Genomic DNA, 18,784 nt, shown 5'->3' with positions numbered 1-18,784 from the left:
AGGGGAACAAACAGAAAACGGCGATTCTAAAAGGAGCGCGCACCTGAAGGCCCCTAGCGGTGAGTTAAGGAAATGGCTGGGAGATGCTGGAGGCGGCGGGTGATGCTTCTGCGGATACGAGCTGTCGTTGAACGATACGGGATAACATACGAGTATATATATATATATACTGCTCAAAAAAAATAAAGGGAACACTTAAACAACACAATATAACTCCAAGTAAATCAAACTTCTGCCAAATCAAACTGTTCACTTAAGAAGCAACACTGATTGACAATCAATTTCACATGCTGTTGTGCACAGAACAAAGTATTCAATGAGAATAGTTCATCCATTCAGATCTAGGATGTGTTCTTTGAGTGGTCCATTTATTTATTTTGAGCAGTGTATTAGAACAGGGGACGGTAGGCACGCTGGTGACCTCTTAGGAATCGGGTGAGGTCAACAGTGGATAGTTAGTCTAAGGGTAAAATTTAGGGTTAGGTGATGATACTAATATTTTGCACTAATATTTTATTTATTTATTTATTTATTCATTTACTTACTTACTTACTTACTTACTTACTTACTTAGTTATTTATTTACTTAGTTAGTTAGTTAGTTAGTTAGTTAGTTAATTAGTCAGTCCAATACACAATGAGGGTTTTATGGGTATATATCTATATACACATAGTAAAATACATGATGAAGGTTATAGAGGAGATACTCATAGTAAAATATATCTAAGAAATAATAGAAAAGAAGGTACAGTAATAGAAAATATCAATGAAAGAATAGAAGAAGAGATATAGGAATAGAAGAAAGGAATAGGAGATATAGGAGAGCAATAGGACAGGGGACGGAAGGCACTCTAGTGCACTTGTACTCGCCCCTTACTGACCTCTTGGGAATCTGGATAGGTCAACTGTAGATAATCTAAGGGTAAAGTGTTGGGTGTTTGGGGATGACACTATGGAGTCCGGTAATGAGTTCCACACTTCGACAACTCGGTTACTGAAGTCATATTTTTTACAGTCAAGTTTGGAGTGGTTAATATTAAGTTTAAATCTGTTGTGTGCTCTTGTGTTGTTGTGGTTGAAGCTGAAGTAGTCGCCGATAGGCAGGACGTTGCAGCATATGATCTTATGGGCAATACTTAGATCATGTTTAAGGCGTCTTAGTTCTAGTCTTTCTAGGCCCAGGATTGAAAGTCTAGTCTCGTAGGGTATTCTATTTCGAGTGGAGGAATGAAGGGCTCTTCTGGTGAAGTATCTTTGGACATTTTCAAGGGTGATAATGTCTGAGATGCGAAATGAGTCTGGCAAACGTTTTGTAAGCTCTGGTAAGCAGTGTGAGATTGCCAGAGCAGAAGCTAGTTTTGTTTTGCAATCAGCCCGAATGTGCTACACTTCCAATCTGGAAAAAAATATCAATTTTGCTGTAGTTTATTTTTAAACGTGCCAAACAAATATTAAATTCAGGGTATGATTAGACATTAGTCGACCTCAGTGAAAAGCAAATTTATAAAATGACAATGGAATTGCAAAATAAACAAGGAAATGACTTTTATACTGTATGGGGTAAATTATACAATTGGATTGAGAAAAAAACAGAAATGAAAAAACCAAACAAAATAAAAGCAGACAACGCAGAAAAGGCACTGTAAAAACAACATTAATTCAAAATGCACAAGTTTCCGTAAACTGCTTGTATGTATTGTATAATGTGTCTATTTTTTGTGTATGTGTTTGTTTGTTTTTTGTTTCAAAAAAATTCAATTAAAAAAAGAAAAGCAAAGCAAATTTAGTCATCTCCAGATTACAGCTGAAATCTAGCTGCTAAGGAGAGAAAGAAAGGGAACCAAGGATCTAAAATGTAAATATTTTAAGTAAAAATCGGGCTCCTGGTTTTGTTTTGCAATCAGCCAGAATGTGCTACAATTCCAATCTCAAAGAAAAATAATAATCAATTTTGCTGTAGTTTATTTTTAAACGTGCTAAACAAATAATAAATTCAGGGTGTGATTAGACATTAGTCGGCCTCGGTGAAAAAGCAAATTTAGTCATCTCTTGATTTTCCGCTTCTTAATTGACATCAGCTCCTTGGGTGGGTTTGACTTTTTTAATCCCGACCCACCATATGCGTTTCCTTTGGTCTGTCGATCCGAAAGAGGAATTCAGCAGGTACAAAATACCCCAAGTATTCTACAGTCTCCGGCGTTGTGTCCGTATGGTAGTGACCTCCTTCACCGTGATGGCTGAAACAGTGGGTGTGCTCCACACGGAGATCAAAACCCTGGAAAAAAGCCCAAAACCCATAAATTCCTATTGGTGGGGCTAGCCCTAAGCAGCAAACATTTCCTCCAGTTCAGATACATCATATGCAATGTGTCATTTTGTGTTATTTGGCAATACAGTGATACCTCGTCTTACAAAGCCCTCATCATACAAACTTTTCGAGATACAAACCCAGGGTTTAAGAATTTTTTTGCCTCTTCTTCCAAACTATTTTCACCTTACAAACCCAAGCCGCTGCCACTGGAATGCCCCATCTCCGGACTTCTGTTGCCAGTGAAGCACCTGTTTTTGCACTGCTGGGATTCCCCTGAGGCTCCCCTCCATGGGAAACCCCACCTCCAGACTTCCATGTTTTTGTGATGCTGCAGGGGAATCCCAGCAGGGGAATCCCAGCAGCGCAAAAACAGGCGCTTCACTGGCAACGGAAGTCTGGACGTGGGGTTTCCCAGCAAGGGGAGCCTCAGCAAAATTGCAGCATCACAAAAACACAGAGGTCCGGAGGTGGGGTTTCGAGGACTTTGATGTTTTTGCGATGCTGCGATTTCACTGATGCTCCCTTCGCTGGGAAACCCCACCTCCGGACTTCCGTTGCCAACGAAGCACCCGTTTTTGCGATGCTGGGATTCCCCTGCAGCATCACAAAAACACAGAAGTCCGGAGGTGGGGTTTCACATGGAGGGGAGCCTTAGGGGAATCCCAGCAGCGCAAAAAAGGGTGCTTCGGCTGGCAAAAGGGGTGAATTTTGGGCTTGCATGCATTAATCGCTTTTCCATTGATTCCTATGGGAAACATTGTTTTGTCTTACAAACTTTTCACCTTAAGAACCTCGTCCCGGAACCAATTAAGTTTGTAAGACAAGGTATCACTGTACAGTAGTCCCTCGCTATATCGCGCTTCACCTACTGCGGCTTCACTTCATCGCGGGTTTTCAAGAAATATTAATGAGAAAAATCATTCGCGGATCTTCGCTGGTTCGCGGGTTTCTGAGGAAGTCAATCGGCAGATTTAAATAGCCTGCGGAACTCGATCGGCAGGTTTTTCCAAAAAAATATATCTAAAATTGTAAATACTGTATTTAAATACTGTATCTAAAATAAATACTGTGTGGGAAGGGTTTATAAACACTTAAAACAATGAAAACTTACCAAACAATTACAATATAAATACTTAAATAAGTACTATCAGTCGATAAATTCCCCATCGCGGATTTCACCTATCGCGGCCAGGTCTGGAACATAACACCAGCGATAGGTGAGGTCTTACTGTATATTGTATTTTTCGGAGTATAAGATGCGCCAGAATATAAGACGCACCCTAGTTTTAGGGGAGGAAAATAGGGAAAAGAATCTGCTTATCTGGCTAGCACTCAGCTTCAGCACATTATTTTATCCCCTGGTTAAGGGCTTAAAAAAATATTCTGAGCGAGTAACAATGAAACAGCTTGCAAGCTGGGAACATCATTAGCACCTGGAAAGAAACATTCGGAGCAAGTAGAGCAAAGACTTAGGGTTTGGAAAACATTGTTTACAGAGAGAAAAAATGAAAGAGCTTGGATACATTAAAAGCACCTGGTTAGGTCTAGAAAGAAATATCTGGACCAAGTAAAGCAATGAAAAAAAAACCCCTACAAAGACAGAGTTTGGAATGCATTCTTGGCAGAGAGTAACAATGAAAGAACTTGCAAGCCGGTAAAAACTGGGAACATTGTTAGACCTGGCTAGGGCTGGAAAGAAACTTACTCAGAGCAAGTTCGAGTAATGAAAAAAACCCTGCAAAGACTTAGGGCTTGGAAAACATTCTTCGCAGAGAGAAACAATGAAAGAGCCTGCAAGGTAAGAGCTGGGAAGATCCTTAGCAGCAACAGAATTTACTTACTGGATCTTGAGAAACAATCACAGGCTGGCAAACAAGCGGAGCTGTCATTTCAAAAAACTTCAGCCAATTGTTCACTTTCTCATCAGTTTCCAAAGGGCAGGCAGAAAATTCAGAAGGCTGTAATTTAAAAACAAAACATGTGGTTGTACTTTAAAAAAAAGCACAGATTTCAGGGTCTATTTCCTTCCTCTCCAGATAGAAACATGACACAAATTTTGCCTTGACATAATTCTATAGCTCTCAACTTCAGTGATGGGTTGTTCCCGGTTCGGCCCAGTTCTAAGAACCAGTCGCGCCCGCCAACCCGCTCAGGATGCTTCTGCCCATGCGCCAAAGCATTGTGCGCTCAAGCACGCATGCAAACCGATAGTAAAGGGTTTTAGAACTCACTACTCCTCAACGTCTTTTGAAACATAAGCCAGAAAATTCTCCAGCCGGCACAAACAATTAAAATTTCAACTCTCCATCAAAATTGGGAAAAGAGTTTAAGTAACTCAATGAGAGCTTAACTGGCTTGTTTTGAATGCAAAAAATTGCTAGTCTGGCTTCTCTCAATATAAGTGAGAAAGACCCGTCTGAAATCTTGAAAAAATCCTACCAATCCAATAGGTTGTGTTCCTGTATTGAGGGAGCCAGCACTGTCCCAAAAACATTTTCTATGGTTATTTATTCATTCATTCATTCATTCATTCATTCATTCATTCATTCATTCATTCATTAGATTTGTATGCCGCCCCTCTCCACAGACTCGGGGCAGCTCACAACAACAATAAAACAGTGTTCAATAAACAAATCTAATATTTAAAAATATCTAAAAACCCATTATTTTAAAAACATACAACACAAGCATACTATACATAAAATTATATAAGCCTGGGGGAGATGTCTCAATTCCCCCATGCCTGATGGCAGAGGTGGGTTTTAAGAAGTTTGCGAAAGGCAAGGTGGGGACAATCCTGATCTCCAGGGGGGAGCTGATTCCAGAGGATAGGGGCCGCCACAGAGAAGGCTCTTCCCCATGGGTCCCGCCAGACGACATTGTTTAGTCGACTGGTCATGTGGCAAGAATGGCAAACTGAATAGTGTTACTTTCCCACCGAAGTGGTGCCTATTTATCTATTTGCATTTGCATGCTTTTGAACTGCTATGTGGGTAGCAGAATGGGGCAAGTAACTGGAATTCACCCTATTACACAGAGCTTGGGTCTCGAACCCAGGCTGTCTAGATCTCCAGCTGACAAGGTCTGCATCTTTAACCGCTTAGCCACCGTGCATCTACTTGATAGCACACCATAAAAAAGCAAGTTTGCAAATGTTTGCGGAAAGGCTTTGCTCTTTAATGTTTATAGATCTTACTCTTTCCTTGTTGTTGTGTAGGTTCACCTGGTGCACCAGTTGTGGCCCTACCTGGACCGGGACTCACTGCTCACAGTCACTCATGCCCTCATCACCTCGAGGCTCGACTACTGTAACGCTCTCTACATGGGGCTACCTTTGAAGAGTGTTCGGAAACTCCAGATCGTGCAGAATGCAGCTACGAGAGCTATCATGGGCTTTCCTAAATATGCCCACGTTACTCCAACACTCCGCAGTCTGCATTGGTTGCTGATCAGTTTCCGGTCACAATTCAAAGTGTTGCTTATGACCTATAAAGCCCTTCATGGCATCGGACCAGAATCTCTCCGGGACTGCCTTCTGCCGCACGAATCCCATCGACCAGTTAGGTCCCACAGAGTTGGCCTTCTCCGGGTCCCGTCGACTAAACAATGTCGTCTGGCGGGACCCAGGGGAAGAGCCTTCTCTGTGGTGGCCCCGACTCTCTGGAACCAACTCCCCCCAGATATCAGAGTTGCCCCCATCCTACTTGCCTTTTGCAAACTCCTTAAAACCCACCTCTGTCGTCAGGCACGGGGGAATTGAAATTTTCCCTTTCCCCCTTGGCTTATAGAATTTATACATGGTATGTTTGTATGTATGATTGGTTCTTTAAATTGGGGGTTTTTAGATTATTTTTAATATTAGATTTGTTTAAATTGTCTTTTTATTGTTGTTAGCCGCCCCGAGTCTTCGGAGAGGGGCGGCATACAAATCCAATAAATAAATAAATAAAATTCACGCTTAATACAAAAGAGGAAAATCTTCTTGTAACTGACTTACCATAATGTGAACTTTTGCACTTCCTTTCTGGATAATGAAGGTACCTCCCATTCCCACTGTTTTGTCCCCGTAATGCTTATCTAAGGCTTTTCGTATGCAGGATATGAAGTTCTGCTCGCCAGTTCTTTTCTTTGCTCTCACTTCAATGACCTTCAAGAAAGGAGACGGGTTAATATTGTCATTGTTAAGCAGGGGAAATTCTGTGCAGTAATTTGAAGTCAAAATAAAAAGTAAATCAACAAAGATTCATGTAATGCATTGTGCGTTGAGAATTACACACTTATACACTTTCATTATGACTTAGAGCTCCCTTCTTAACACATTTTGTGTTTATGAACTCCACCTGATAATTCTAATGATCAAAATCATTATTCCCACATTAAAAGCACAATGCCAAGAGTTCATATCCTAAGATTTTATTAATGCTGATTGTTTCTTCATTGCTTATTTCACCCACATGGCAATCATTAAGTGTTGTACCACATGATTCTTGACAAATGTATCTTTTTCTTTTATGTACGTTGAGAGCATATGCACCAAAGACAAATTCCTTGTACTCATACTTGGCCACTAAAGAATTCTATTCTATTCTATTCTATATGCGATTTTCACGGGGGATGCGTTCCGAAGCACCCGCGAAAGTCGAATTTTCGCAAAGTATTTTTTGGCTATGAACAGTATCACAAGCTTTCCCTTAATACTTAACACTTTAAACCTCTAAACTGCAATTTCCCCTTCCCTTAGCAACCATTTAGATTATTACTCACCATGTTTATTTATTAAAGTTTATTTTAAATTTTTTTTATTAAAAGCGGATGAAAGTTTAGCGATGACATATGACGTCATTGAGCGAGAAAAACCGTGATATAGGGGGAAAAACCGCAAAGTATTTTTTAATTAATATTTTTGAAAAACCGTGGTATAGACTTTTCACGAAGTTTGAACCCGCCAAAATCGAGGGAACACTGTACAGGTGGCTATATACATTTGGCAATAAAAGGAGGCAAAACAAAACGAAGCAAATAATAATAATAATAATAATAATAATAATAATAATAATAATAATAATAATAATATAATATTAGATTTGTATGCCGCCCCTCTCCATAGACTGGTACATGTTCACATGTACCAGTTTATTTGTTTGGCCTTGTTAGCTTTTTAAATTTTCTGTCTTTTAATCAGTCTGTGTTGTTTGTTTTTTAGTAACATAGAAACATAGAAGTCTGACGGCAGGAAAAGACCTCATGGCCCATCGAGTCTGCCCTTATACTATTTTCTGTATTTTATCTTAGGATGGATATATGTTTATCCCAGGCATGTTTAAATTCAGTTACTGTGGATTTATCTACCACGTCTGCTGGAAGTTTGTTCCAAGGATCTACTACTCTTTCAGTAAAATAATATTTTCTCATGTTGCTTTTGATCTTTCCCCCAACTAACTTCAGATTGTGTCCCCTTGTTCTTGTGTTCACTTTCCTATTAAAAACACTTCCCTCCTGGACCTTATTTAACCCTTTAATATATTTAAATGTTTCGATCATGTCACCCCTTTTCCTTCTGTCCTCCAGACTATACAGATTGAGTTCATTAAGTCTTTCCTGATACGTTTTATGCTTAAGACCTTCCACCGTTCTTTGGACCCGTTCAATTTTCTCAATATCTTTTTGTAGGTGAGGTCTCCAGAACTGAACACAGTATTCCAAATGTGGTCTCACCAGCATTCCATATAGCGGGATCATAATCTCCCGCTTCCTGCTTGTTATACCTCTAGCTATGCAGCCAAGCATCCTACTTGCTTTCCCTACTGCCTGACTGCACTGTTCACCCATTTTGAGACTGTCAGAAATCACTACCCCTAAATCCTTTTCTTTTGAAGTATTTGCTAACACAGAACTGCCAATACAATACTCAGATTGAGGATTCCTTTTCCCCAAGTGCATTATTTTACATTTGGAAACATTAAACTGTAGACTCTGCCTGGATGTTTTGTTTGTAAAAAGCCATTTTAATAAACCTGACCGAGCCACATACCTTACCAGGAAGGCCTTCACTTGCGTATAGGTTAGCCAGCAGCCCAAATTCACAATCTTTATATAGGGAACTGTATTTTTGGAGCAGGCAGCTGCCATCCTCAGGGTTGATCTTGGCTAGGTAACTTCCATTGATCGCCGCCTTCTCATCCTTTCCAGCTTGTACAATTGGGATAAACTAGATAGAAACAGATAAACATCTTCCAATAGATTATCAGCACAGTCTGCCGTCATTTCACAATTATTCAAACAAGCAGCACGTTTTGTTCGTAGCTCATTGCGTTGCAGAAAGTGAGCTTCGTGGTTTGAAAATCATAGCTTGTTACCATGCACAGTATGAATATATCCAATGATGGCTTACTCGGTAAATCCTTTCATGCGAGGGTGAGTCAAAAAGTAATGCCATTTTATTTATTTCGGGCAAAGTTTTTGATAAAAATCCCTGAAATTTTTCCCAGTTATAAATGATTAGATCATTTACATTTTGAAATATTTTGTTCCTCACTTTTCATTTTTTTCACTTTTTCACTCTTCATGTTGCTGAGGTTGGACAGTATACACTCCAAGTATACATTGAGGTTAATACCGTATTTTCATATCCATTGTCTTACCTCAGCATTGCTTCCAACTACCCTGGAGGAAACAGCTCCAGCACCAAGAAAAAATGCTCCGGGTAACTGTATTTTTTTCGCTATTATGTTCAGGTCATAAACCTAAATGAGAAAAGAACGGTTACATTTGCTCATCTGCATGTTGTCCATAAGGCAGTGCTTCTTAAAGGGCTTCGAGGCCTTTCCCCGAAAGACCTTCTCTCAGGAGTCTTTAAGTGTAAAGTTTAAACATTTTAAATCACCATCTTATGTTGAAAAAGAATACAATATTAAAATCTCATGATCACGAGAAGTGGCAGTGAATGCATCAATTTTAATTTTTAATACGGTAAATATAAGCATCAACCATACAAACAAAAGTTTTTTGGGAATCCTCCATAATCCTCCCAGCGACCGATAAGATCCAACAGAGTTGGCCTTCTCCAGGTCCCGTTGACTAAACAATGTCGTTTGGCGGGCCCCAGGGGAAGAGCCTTCTCTGTGGCGGCCCCGGCCCTCTGGAACCAACTCCCCTCGGAGATTAGAACTACCCCCACCCTCTCTGTCTTTCATAAACTACTCAAGACTCACTTATGCCGCCAGGAATGGGGGAGTTAAGATATTCCTTACCCCTAGGCCATTACAAGTTATGCATAGTATGTTTGTGTGTATGTTTGGTTTTATAATAAGGGTTTTTAGTTGTTTTATTAATTGGATTGTTACATGCTGTTTTTATCATTGTTGTTAACCGCCCCGAGTCTACGGAGAGGGGCGGCATACAAATCCAATCAATCAATCAATCAATCAATCAATCAATCAATAAATAAATAAATAATTCTTAAAAGCAAGGAAAGAGATCCGGATTGTTGGGGGGAATAGGCTGACGGATTAGAGAGTGCTGGAAAGCACCGTGAAGCGGTATATAAGTCCAACTGCTATTGTTATTGCCTATAGTGTGAATTCAAATAATGCAACCATTTTGTGGGATTCATTAACTAATACTGCATTTTTAAATTGTAGAATTAGGATCAGAACCAAATTTCTTTGAAAGGGTTTTTTAAAAAGTAACTAATTAACACAGTAACACATCCCGCTATATAGAGTGCTGGTGAGACCACATTTGGAATACTGTGTTCAGTTCTGGAGACCTCACCTACAAAAAGATATTGACAAAATTGAACGGGTCCAAAGAAGGGCTACAAGAATGGTGGAAGGTCTTAAGCATAAAACGTATCAGGAAAGACTTCATGAACTCAATCTGTATAGTCTGGAGGACAGAAGGAAAAGGGGGGACATGATCGAAACATTTAAATATGTTAAAGAGTTAAATAAGGTTCAGGAGGGAAGTGTTTTTAATAGGAAAGTGAACACAAGAACAAGGGGACACAATCTGAAGTTAGTTGGGGGAAAGATCAAAAGCAACATGAGAAAATATTATTTTACTGAAAGAGTAGTAGATCCTTGGAACAAACTTCCAGCAGACGTGGTTGGTAAATCCACAGTAACTGAATTTAAACATGCCTGGGATAAACATATACAGTAATCCATCCTAAGATAAAAGACAGAAAATAGTATAAGGGCAGACTAAATGGACCATGAGGTCTTTTTCTGCCGTCAGACTTCTATGTCTCTATGTTTCTATGTGCAAAATGTTAGAATGGATCACTATGAAATTGGCAAAAATGATATGATTCCACTCCAACCTCCCCAAAGTGGGAATTATCGTTTCTGATCAAAATGGGAGATTATTGGATGAAAGACTAGCTTTTGCATATGGTTGCAAGTATATTACATTTTATTTACCTTATCTTTCTGTACAAGTGGTAAAAGATATGGAACGCCTCCCACATCTGCAATTCTAGGCTTGCCACAAATACCTGTAAAAAGGAGGGGGGTGGAATTGAGCAAAATCATTTTTTTCCCAGATTTTGTTTTACTAACCCAAAACAATATAAAAGCAATTGTGGTTTAGTAGGCTCCAAACCCAATTATTGTGGGTTGTATTATGAACCTTTGCGACCTCTCCGTGGCGCTAGACCCCGTAGAGCCCCATGGTTCAACGAGGAGCTCCGGGAGTTGAAACGCCAAAAGAGACGTCTAGAGAAGCGATGGAGGAAGAGTAGGTCTGAATCCGACCGAACACTTGTAAGAGCTTTTATTAAGACTTACAAAGTGGCGCTCAAGGCGGCAAGATGCGCGTACCATGCCGCCTTGTTTGCATCAGCGGAATCCCGCCCGGCCGCTCTGTTTAGGGTGACCCGCTCCCTTCTTAATCAGGAGGGAGTTGGGGAGCCCTTGCAGAGTAGCGCCGAGGAGTTTAACACGTTTTTCGCTGATAAAGTCGCTCAGATCCGGCCGACCTCGACTCCAATTGTAAAACAGAGTCGACTGACAATGAGTCAGTCGAGGTGACTGGGGCACGTACTTGTCCACCTGTCTGGGAAGAGTTAGATCTGGTGACACCTGATGAAGTGGACAAGGTCATTGGAGCTGTGAGTTCCGCCACCTGTCTACTGGATCCGTGTCCCTCCTGGTTGGTCTCGGCCAGCAGGGAGATGACACGGAGCTGGGCCCAGGAGATCACCAACGCTTCCTTGGGGAGGGGAGTTTTTCCAACACTCTATAAAGAAGCGCTTGTGCGCCCCCTCCTCAAGAAGCCTTCCCTGGACCCAGCCGTACTTAACAACTATCGTCCAGTCTCCAACCTTCCCTTTATGGGGAAGGTTGTTGAGAAGGTGGTGGCACTCCAGCTCCAGCGGTCCTTGGAAGAAGCCGATTATCTAGGCCCCCAGCAGTCGGGTTTCAGGCCCGGTTACAGCACGGAAACTGCTTTGGTCGCGTTGATGGATGATCTCTGGCGGGCCCGGGACAGGGGTTTATCCTCTGTCCTGGTGCTCCTCGATCTCTCAGTGGCTTTCGATACCATCGACCATGGTATCCTTCTGCACCGGTTGGAGGGGTTGGGGGTGGGAGGCACTGTGCTTCAGTGGTTCTCCTCCTACCTCTCTGGCCGGTCGCAGTCGGTGTTAGTGGGGGGTCAGAGGTCGGCTCCGAGGTCTCTCCCTTGTGGAGTGCCTCAGGGGTCGGTCCTCTCCCCCTTGCTATTTAACATCTACATGAAACCGCTGGGTGAGATCATCCAAGGACATGGGGTGAGGTATCATCAATATGCCGATGATACCCAGCTTTACATCTCCACCCCATGCCCAGTCAACGAAGCGGTGGAAGTGATGTGCCGGTGCCTGGAGGCTGTTGGGGCTTGGATGGGTGTCAACAGACTCAAACTCAACCCGGATAAGACGGAGTGGCTGTGGGTTCTGCCTCCCAAGGACAATCCCATCTGTCCGTCCATTACCCTGGGGGGGGAATTACTGACCCCCTCAGAGAGGGTCCGCAACTTGGGCGTCCTCCTCGATCCACAGCTCACATTAGAAAACCATCTCTCAGCTGTGGCGAGGGGGGCGTTTGCCCAGGTTCGCCTGGTGCACCAGTTGCGGCCCTATCTGGACCGGGACTCATTGCTCACAGTCACTCATGCCCTCATCACCTCGAGGTTCGACTACTGTAATGCTCTCTACATGGGGCTACCTTTGAAAAGTGTTCGGAAACTTCAGATCGTGCAGAATGCAGCTGTGAGAGCAGTCATGGGCCTACCTAGGTATGCCCATGTTTCACCATCACTCCGCAGTCTGCATTGGCTGCCGATCAGTTTCCGGTCACAATTCAAAGTGTTGGTTATGACCTTTAAAGCCCTTCATGGCATCGGACCAGAATATCTCCGAGACCGCCTTCTGCCGCACGAATCCCAGCGACCGATTAAGTCCCACAGAATGGGCCTCCTCCGGGTCCCGTCAACTAAACAATGTCGGTTGGCGGGCCCCAGGGGGAGAGCCTTTTCTGTGGCGGCACCGACTCTCTGGAACCAACTCCCCCCGGAGATCAGAACTGCCCCTACTCTTCCTGCCTTCCGTAAACTCCTCAAAACCCACCTTTGCCGTCAGGCATGGGGGAACTAAACATCTCCCCCTGGGCACATTTAATTTATACATGGTATGCCTGTGTGTGTGTCTGTTAGTATATGGGGTTTTTTAAATCTTTAAATATTTTAATTAATTGAATTATTTATGATTTGTTTTACACTTGTTGTGAGCCGCCCCGAGTCTTCGGAGAGGGGCGGCATACAAATCCAAATAATAAATAAATAAATAAATAATAAATGGTGGCTTGTATAACCAACCATAGCTAAAGCAAAACATCACTTAACATAGCATCCTTACAAGACATATACAAGATCACAGAAAGGAATGATCAGCAACCCTGTGAAATAATGGCAAATGTGGAGCTGTTCTGTAAAATGTGAAGTCCTTCAAAAGTAGGAAAAAATAGGATTAAAAAAAAAGAGCACTCAGTATTTTAAGGTATGCGACAAAGGCTTTTCGACTGGATAATTCCAACCTTGAAACAGTTTAAGAAAATCTACTCCGCTATTTAAAGAAAATCTATGGCGCCAAAAATAAACCTGGCAATTTTACCCCTGTTCTACCTGGTGGCCCACGTTACCAAGGTATTGCCAATATTTTGTCACAGGTACCATGTGTTACCTTTAACAGGAAAACAGAAGGGCTCTTGGCTCATGTCTGGACAATCCACCACGGATACCTGGACATTTGCAAAATTTTCTTGAAGTCCATTTTGTAGAACTGGAAGGAAAATAGATCATTTTAAAGAAAATAGAAGAACGGAATATGGTAAAGCTGATCACGCTGAAGTTGGGGTGAAGCCCTTTAGTTGTGTATTACCGTATTTTTCAGAGTATAAGATGCACCCTTTTCCTTCCTAAAAGAGGCTGATAATTGTGCATTTTATACTCTGAATGTAACTTTTTTCCCCAGTCCTAACTAGCTGCTAACGATCTTCTCAGCTCTTGCCTTGCAGGCTCTTTCATTGTTTCTCTCTGCAAAGAATATTTTTCAAGCCCTAAGTCTTTGCAGGGTTTTTTCATTGCTCTAACTTGCTACAATTGTTTCTTTCCAGGTGCTAATGAAATTCCCCTCTCTTACTGGCTTGCAAGCTCTTTCATTGTTACTCTCCAAATAAAGTTTTTTTACAGCCCTAACCAGGGGATAATATAATATGCTGGCTAAGGACGCTAGCCAGATAAATCTAACGAATTATTATTATTATCATTATCATTATTATTATAATAGTGAAAATGGAGCTCTTCCCCAAGCACCCAATTTGCACTAAAAGATGCAGGGCGTCCTTCATAAGCCACGGCCAAAGTGTGGTAGTAAAAATTTTGGTAGTCCTTCACAACTCTACGTCTTTCGGTATATCATCATTTTTCCATGCTTGTGCAAAAGTTATCCTCGCAACTGTAGTTATGCGTAGTATGAAGTATAATTGACTTTTTTCTAGCTTCTTTCCTGCTATTCCCCAATAGAAAAAGTTACATAGAAACATAGAAGACTGACGGCAGAAAAAGACCTCATGATTCATCTAGTCTGCCCTTATACTATTTCCTGTATTTTTATCTTAGGATGTGTTGTGATTCAGTCTGAGGCTCCTCGGGGAACGGCTGGAACTCTGCCGGCTCCATGCTCAGAGGGGGAGGACGAGGAACAGGAGGAGGAGGAGGACCAGGCAGACGGGGAAGAGGAATGTCAGGACGAGGAAGAAGAACAGCCTGAGACCCCCGGGGTGGAGCTCTCCCCAGCGAGTAGCCTGGAGTCATTAGATGAGAACGCACAAGCTATCATAGATATGAGGCAGAGAAGGGCAGCACAACGAAGGGGACAATTAGCCAGGTATTTCCATCCCTAATAGGCAACAGCTGGGTTTGGGTGTGGTTCTCCTCAGAAAGGTTGAAAAGGCAGGCCCGCTCTTCCTGTATTGTGGAGAGTTATCTTTTGGGAGTCCTGTGACCTTGCTTCGATCCTTGGCGTCTCTGATTCTGGCTTGTGGCCTCGAAGGCTGAAAACTTGGGAGAGGCGTGGGTTTTATTATCTACAGTGGTGTGTGTGCAAGCAAGAAGCCTGTTGTATTGTCTGGCCGTCGTGACTTTTCTGTGAAGCTTCATAGCATTCCAGTTTGTAAGAACAGTTTTTGATATCTGTGTTTGTTTTCAAAGATATAAAATGACTTTGCTTTTTACCAGCATGTCTGGATACTCTTTTTAGTTGGTGTTGACGTCTGGGGGAACCCAGACAGAACAGGGTGGATATAAGTTTATCCCAGGCATGTTTAAATTCAGTTACTGTGGATTTACCAACCACGTCTGCTGGAAGTTTGTTCCAAGGATCTACTACTCTTTCAGTAAAATAATATTTTCTTATGCTGCTTTTGATCTTTCCTCCAATTAACTTCAGATTGTGTCCTGGGTTCTGGGTTTTTTCTATTTTTTTATATAGCACCTCTTCAATCCAAACATTAATTCGTTCCCAGTATAATTTAGTTTTTTCACAATCCTACCAAATATTATGAATAGGGCCCTACATCTGTTGTGGTTCAGCTTGAGGCTGCTCAGGGACCGGCTGTGTCTCTGCTGGCTCCATGCCCGGGGTAGGATGACAGCGAAGAGGAGGGGGCTGAACAGTCAGACGGGGGAGAGGAAAATCAGGAATGGGATGAAGGAGAACAGCATGAGAGCCCCGAGGGGGGGGGCTCTCCCGAGCCAGTAGTTTGGAGTCATTAGGTGATGAAGCTCAAGCCGTCATTGACATGCCACAGAGACATGCCACAGAGACGGTCAGATCAAAGAAAGGAGCAATTAAAGAAATATTATCAGCACTGAATTAGGAACAGCTGGGTTTGGGTGTGGTCCTCCTTAGCAGGGTTTAAAAAGCAGGCAAGCCATTGAAGCCATGTGGAGTGTTATCAGTTTGGAGTTGCGTTATCCTGTCTTGTTTCTCGGCGTCTCTGTTCCTGGCTTGTGGCCCAGCAGCTTTGGAAGACCCGTGGGAGGTGTAGGTCTATTATCTACAGCCTCGGCTTGGCAGCAAGAATTCTGTATTGCTGCATGGACTTTTGCCTTCGTGGATATATCTGAAGATACAGCATTTTCCTGTTTGTAAGGACATTTTCTGTTACCTGTGTTTTTCTTGAATTTTATAAAACTGCCTTTGCCTTTTACCAGTGTGTCTGGCTTCTCTTTTTGGGTTGGTATTGGCTTCTGGAGTGACCCAGACAGAACAACATCCTGTTTTTCTAACTGCTGCTACTATACTGATTCTCATCTCACAACTTATCTAACACAAAAGAACCATGCTCGCTTACCATCAGCCGCTTCCTCCAGAGTAGGTATATGAAAATCAAATTTTTCCACTTTAGCCATGTTTTATTCCAGACAGCCAAACAAGCAGGTCGGCTCCTAAGAGAGCAAAGTACATCAGAGAACAAGTTACAGGTCTGTTAATGAACATACTGGTTTTACAATTCAACGCAAGCTTTTAACAGTAGAGATGTTCATGATCATGAAGAACTATGGACCTATTGCACTCTGCTGTCTGTTTCACTGTTTCAGTCTTGTCTTCCATAGTTAATGTTAATGCCCACATCTGCTCTTTTTGATTATAGAGAGGGGAAAAAAACCAGATGATTCAACAAGGAATATTGTTGATGAATCAGCACCCATAGTATCTCAACTACTTTGGACAGGGGGGGAAATGTTGTTTTAGGCGTACAGTATAAGCCAGTAATTTCATTTTAAAGGAATAAATCTAATTGAATATTTTTTTACAGTCAATGAAATTAAATAGAACAGATGCAATATTGTTCTTACTTTAAGCCTGAATTCCCAGAAGGTTGTTTGTTTGGACATAGTTAGCCTTCATTATTTTGTAAACTGCAGTGGATGGTTTAATGCAGTGCATGAACTGTTCAAATTTATTATTATTATTATTATTATTATTATTATTATTATTATTATTATTATTATTATTTAGATTTGTATGCCACCCCTCTCCGCAGACTCGGGGCGGCTCACAACAGTGATAAAACAATATACAATAGCAAATCTAATATTAAAAGTGTAAAATAACAATTTAACATTAAAAGCCTAAAAACCCCATTATTTAAAAAGCATACACACAAATATACCGTACATAAAGTTTACTCCATAAACCACAGTTAGCAGTTCACACATAGTATGTATCACATAGAAATTTCTCAACTCTTGACAGTTTTACAGACATTAGATTTGAAAAGTTTATTTGCTGGTTGCCTCAAATCAAACTTTAACAACAAAAAGAGAAGCAAGATTTTTTTTCCCCTCTTCACCAGCTGACATTATTATTTGGAAGTACTGTAAACTCCAATTAACTACAGCCTAGGAACAAGATGGAGGATTTGAAATGTATTAAGTTCTATAGAAATGAGAATGTATTTCCCAAGAAGGAATGAATTATAATAGGTGACATCACTAATCAGCAAATAGGCCATTATCTGGCCTACGTATTTCCCAAGGTTTTGAGAACACCTTATATACAATATACATGTACATCATTTCTCTTAGTATTAATTTATAAATTCCTCTTAAAATTCAGTGAAAAGCTTTTTAAAAAGTTGTTGCGATTAGTAATTGTGGGTTTTTAAACTGTGTGTGCTATTTTTAGGGGATTTTATATTATATTGTTTTTAGGGAATTTTTATATTTTATATCTATATTTGTATTATTGTATTTAGTTGTAAGCCACCCTTTTGGGAGTGGGGAGGCATATAAATGGAAATAAATAAATAAAATAATAAAGAATAAAATAACTTATCACATTAAAAGGTATTTATCTTGCTAATTGTTTTTCTAGCACTTCACAAGTCAGTTGTTTCCCAGAAATATTATGTATACCAATCCAAATTGCTATCTCAGTCTTTCATAATTTTTCAATTAATATTTTTAATTAGGAACATCTCAAATCAAGCTAGGTAACATTTCATAATGCAGAAATTCTGAGATGAGTAATAAAAATGCAATCCATTCAGAAGTGAGGCATCAAATAGGTTGTGTCTGGGCTTGTTACAAAACTTTTAAAAAGTTTTTCAAACTTTTAAAGACAGCGGATTTCAACTCCCAGAAGTCCCCATTTTGGGGAAAAACATTGCTCTAAAAATAACCCATTTTCCTGGATTTGCACCCTGGAATCCAAAAGTATCGTAACTATCCAGGCTGAACTTGCACAAGCCAACAAACCAACCTTTTATCTTAGCGTGTGAATCCACCACACCTATTTGTCACCTAGATTTCTCCAAAGTAAAAAAGTTTTTTTTTACTTTTATCTATAAAAATATGTCTTTCTAAAATTTATTTATTTTATATTTTATTATTCATTTAGAAAAATGTTTACTTATACAAGTTTTACAGTATTTGCAGTCTCAAAGTTCTGCCAGAGTCCGATCCAAGCTTTACATTGCTCCTATATAGAAGCTCCATTAGCTACAATAGAGTTTATCCCGGGTAAAACACACCCTGCACTAAAGCGGATTTTTCAGTTTCCCAAATGTATTAAATCCCATCAGGCACAGTCCACAGCCGAGGATTGAGCTGGAACCATCACTTAATGAAGGCATGAAACCGGAGCCTTAATTGAGTAAACTACTACTCTTCCCCCATGGAAATCGCGCAAAACGCGCCCGCGGTTGCCTCGGGTTTACTTACAGCACTGTTAGGAACGCTCGCGCAGGGCGTTATCCTCCACCCGGAGCAATTTCCCGAGGGTTTAGCCTCGCAAGCCACGCCCAGAATTCCTTTGGACCCGCTTTTAAAACGGCGTTCCCGACCTCAGGCCAAACCTCTCTCTTTCCTGTTCCGCCGACGTCGAATTTAACGAAGATTCTCGCGAGATCAGGAATCACCATATAAA

General features: G+C 41.1%; 1 protein-coding gene across 4 annotated transcripts; it reads right to left on the bottom strand.

Annotated features, from left to right (window-relative positions):
* Positions 1 to 1,944: 1,944 nt before the first annotated feature.
* C4H11orf54 (chromosome 4 C11orf54 homolog) lies at positions 1,945 to 18,720 on the bottom strand. Of its 4 annotated transcripts, none has more exons than XM_070749616.1 (9): positions 18,580 to 18,720; positions 16,206 to 16,299; positions 13,532 to 13,630; positions 10,734 to 10,807; positions 8,952 to 9,053; positions 8,342 to 8,518; positions 6,308 to 6,457; positions 4,152 to 4,268; positions 1,945 to 2,274 (listed from the first exon to the last, which is right to left on the bottom strand). In XM_070749616.1, exons 2-9 carry the CDS (start codon positions 16,261 to 16,263, stop codon positions 2,101 to 2,103), a joined length of 951 nt encoding a protein of 316 aa, XP_070605717.1. In that variant the 5' UTR covers positions 16,264 to 16,299; positions 18,580 to 18,720; the 3' UTR covers positions 1,945 to 2,100. The 4 variants fall into 4 exon arrangements, with proteins under 4 accessions (XP_070605717.1, XP_070605718.1, XP_070605720.1 ...); XM_070749617.1 differs by having other exon boundaries at positions 18,574 to 18,635; XM_070749619.1 differs by having other exon boundaries at positions 18,119 to 18,585.
* Positions 18,721 to 18,784: the final 64 nt, after the last annotated feature.

Source organism: Erythrolamprus reginae, chromosome 4 (genome assembly GCF_031021105.1).
Source record: "Erythrolamprus reginae isolate rEryReg1 chromosome 4, rEryReg1.hap1, whole genome shotgun sequence".
Taxonomy (NCBI): Eukaryota; Metazoa; Chordata; class Lepidosauria; order Squamata; family Dipsadidae; genus Erythrolamprus; species Erythrolamprus reginae.
The sequence above is the reverse complement of the archived record's forward strand: the minus strand, read 5'-3'. Positions and strand labels throughout refer to the sequence as shown.

Bases quoted from the DNA above. Each gene is read 5' to 3' on its own strand.
- C4H11orf54 (XM_070749616.1), bottom strand. From the start codon at position 16,263: ATGGCTAAAGTGGAAAAATTTGATTTTCATATACCTACTCTGGAGGAA. The intron at 8,519-8,951 runs GTAAGACAATGG...GTTTCTATCTAG, and splicing joins TAGTTGGAAGCAATGCTGAG to TTTATCCCAATTGTACAAGC. The intron at 6,458-8,341 runs GTATGTGGCTCG...CCTTTCTTGAAG, and splicing joins GTGAAGGCCTTCCTGGTAAG to GTCATTGAAGTGAGAGCAAA.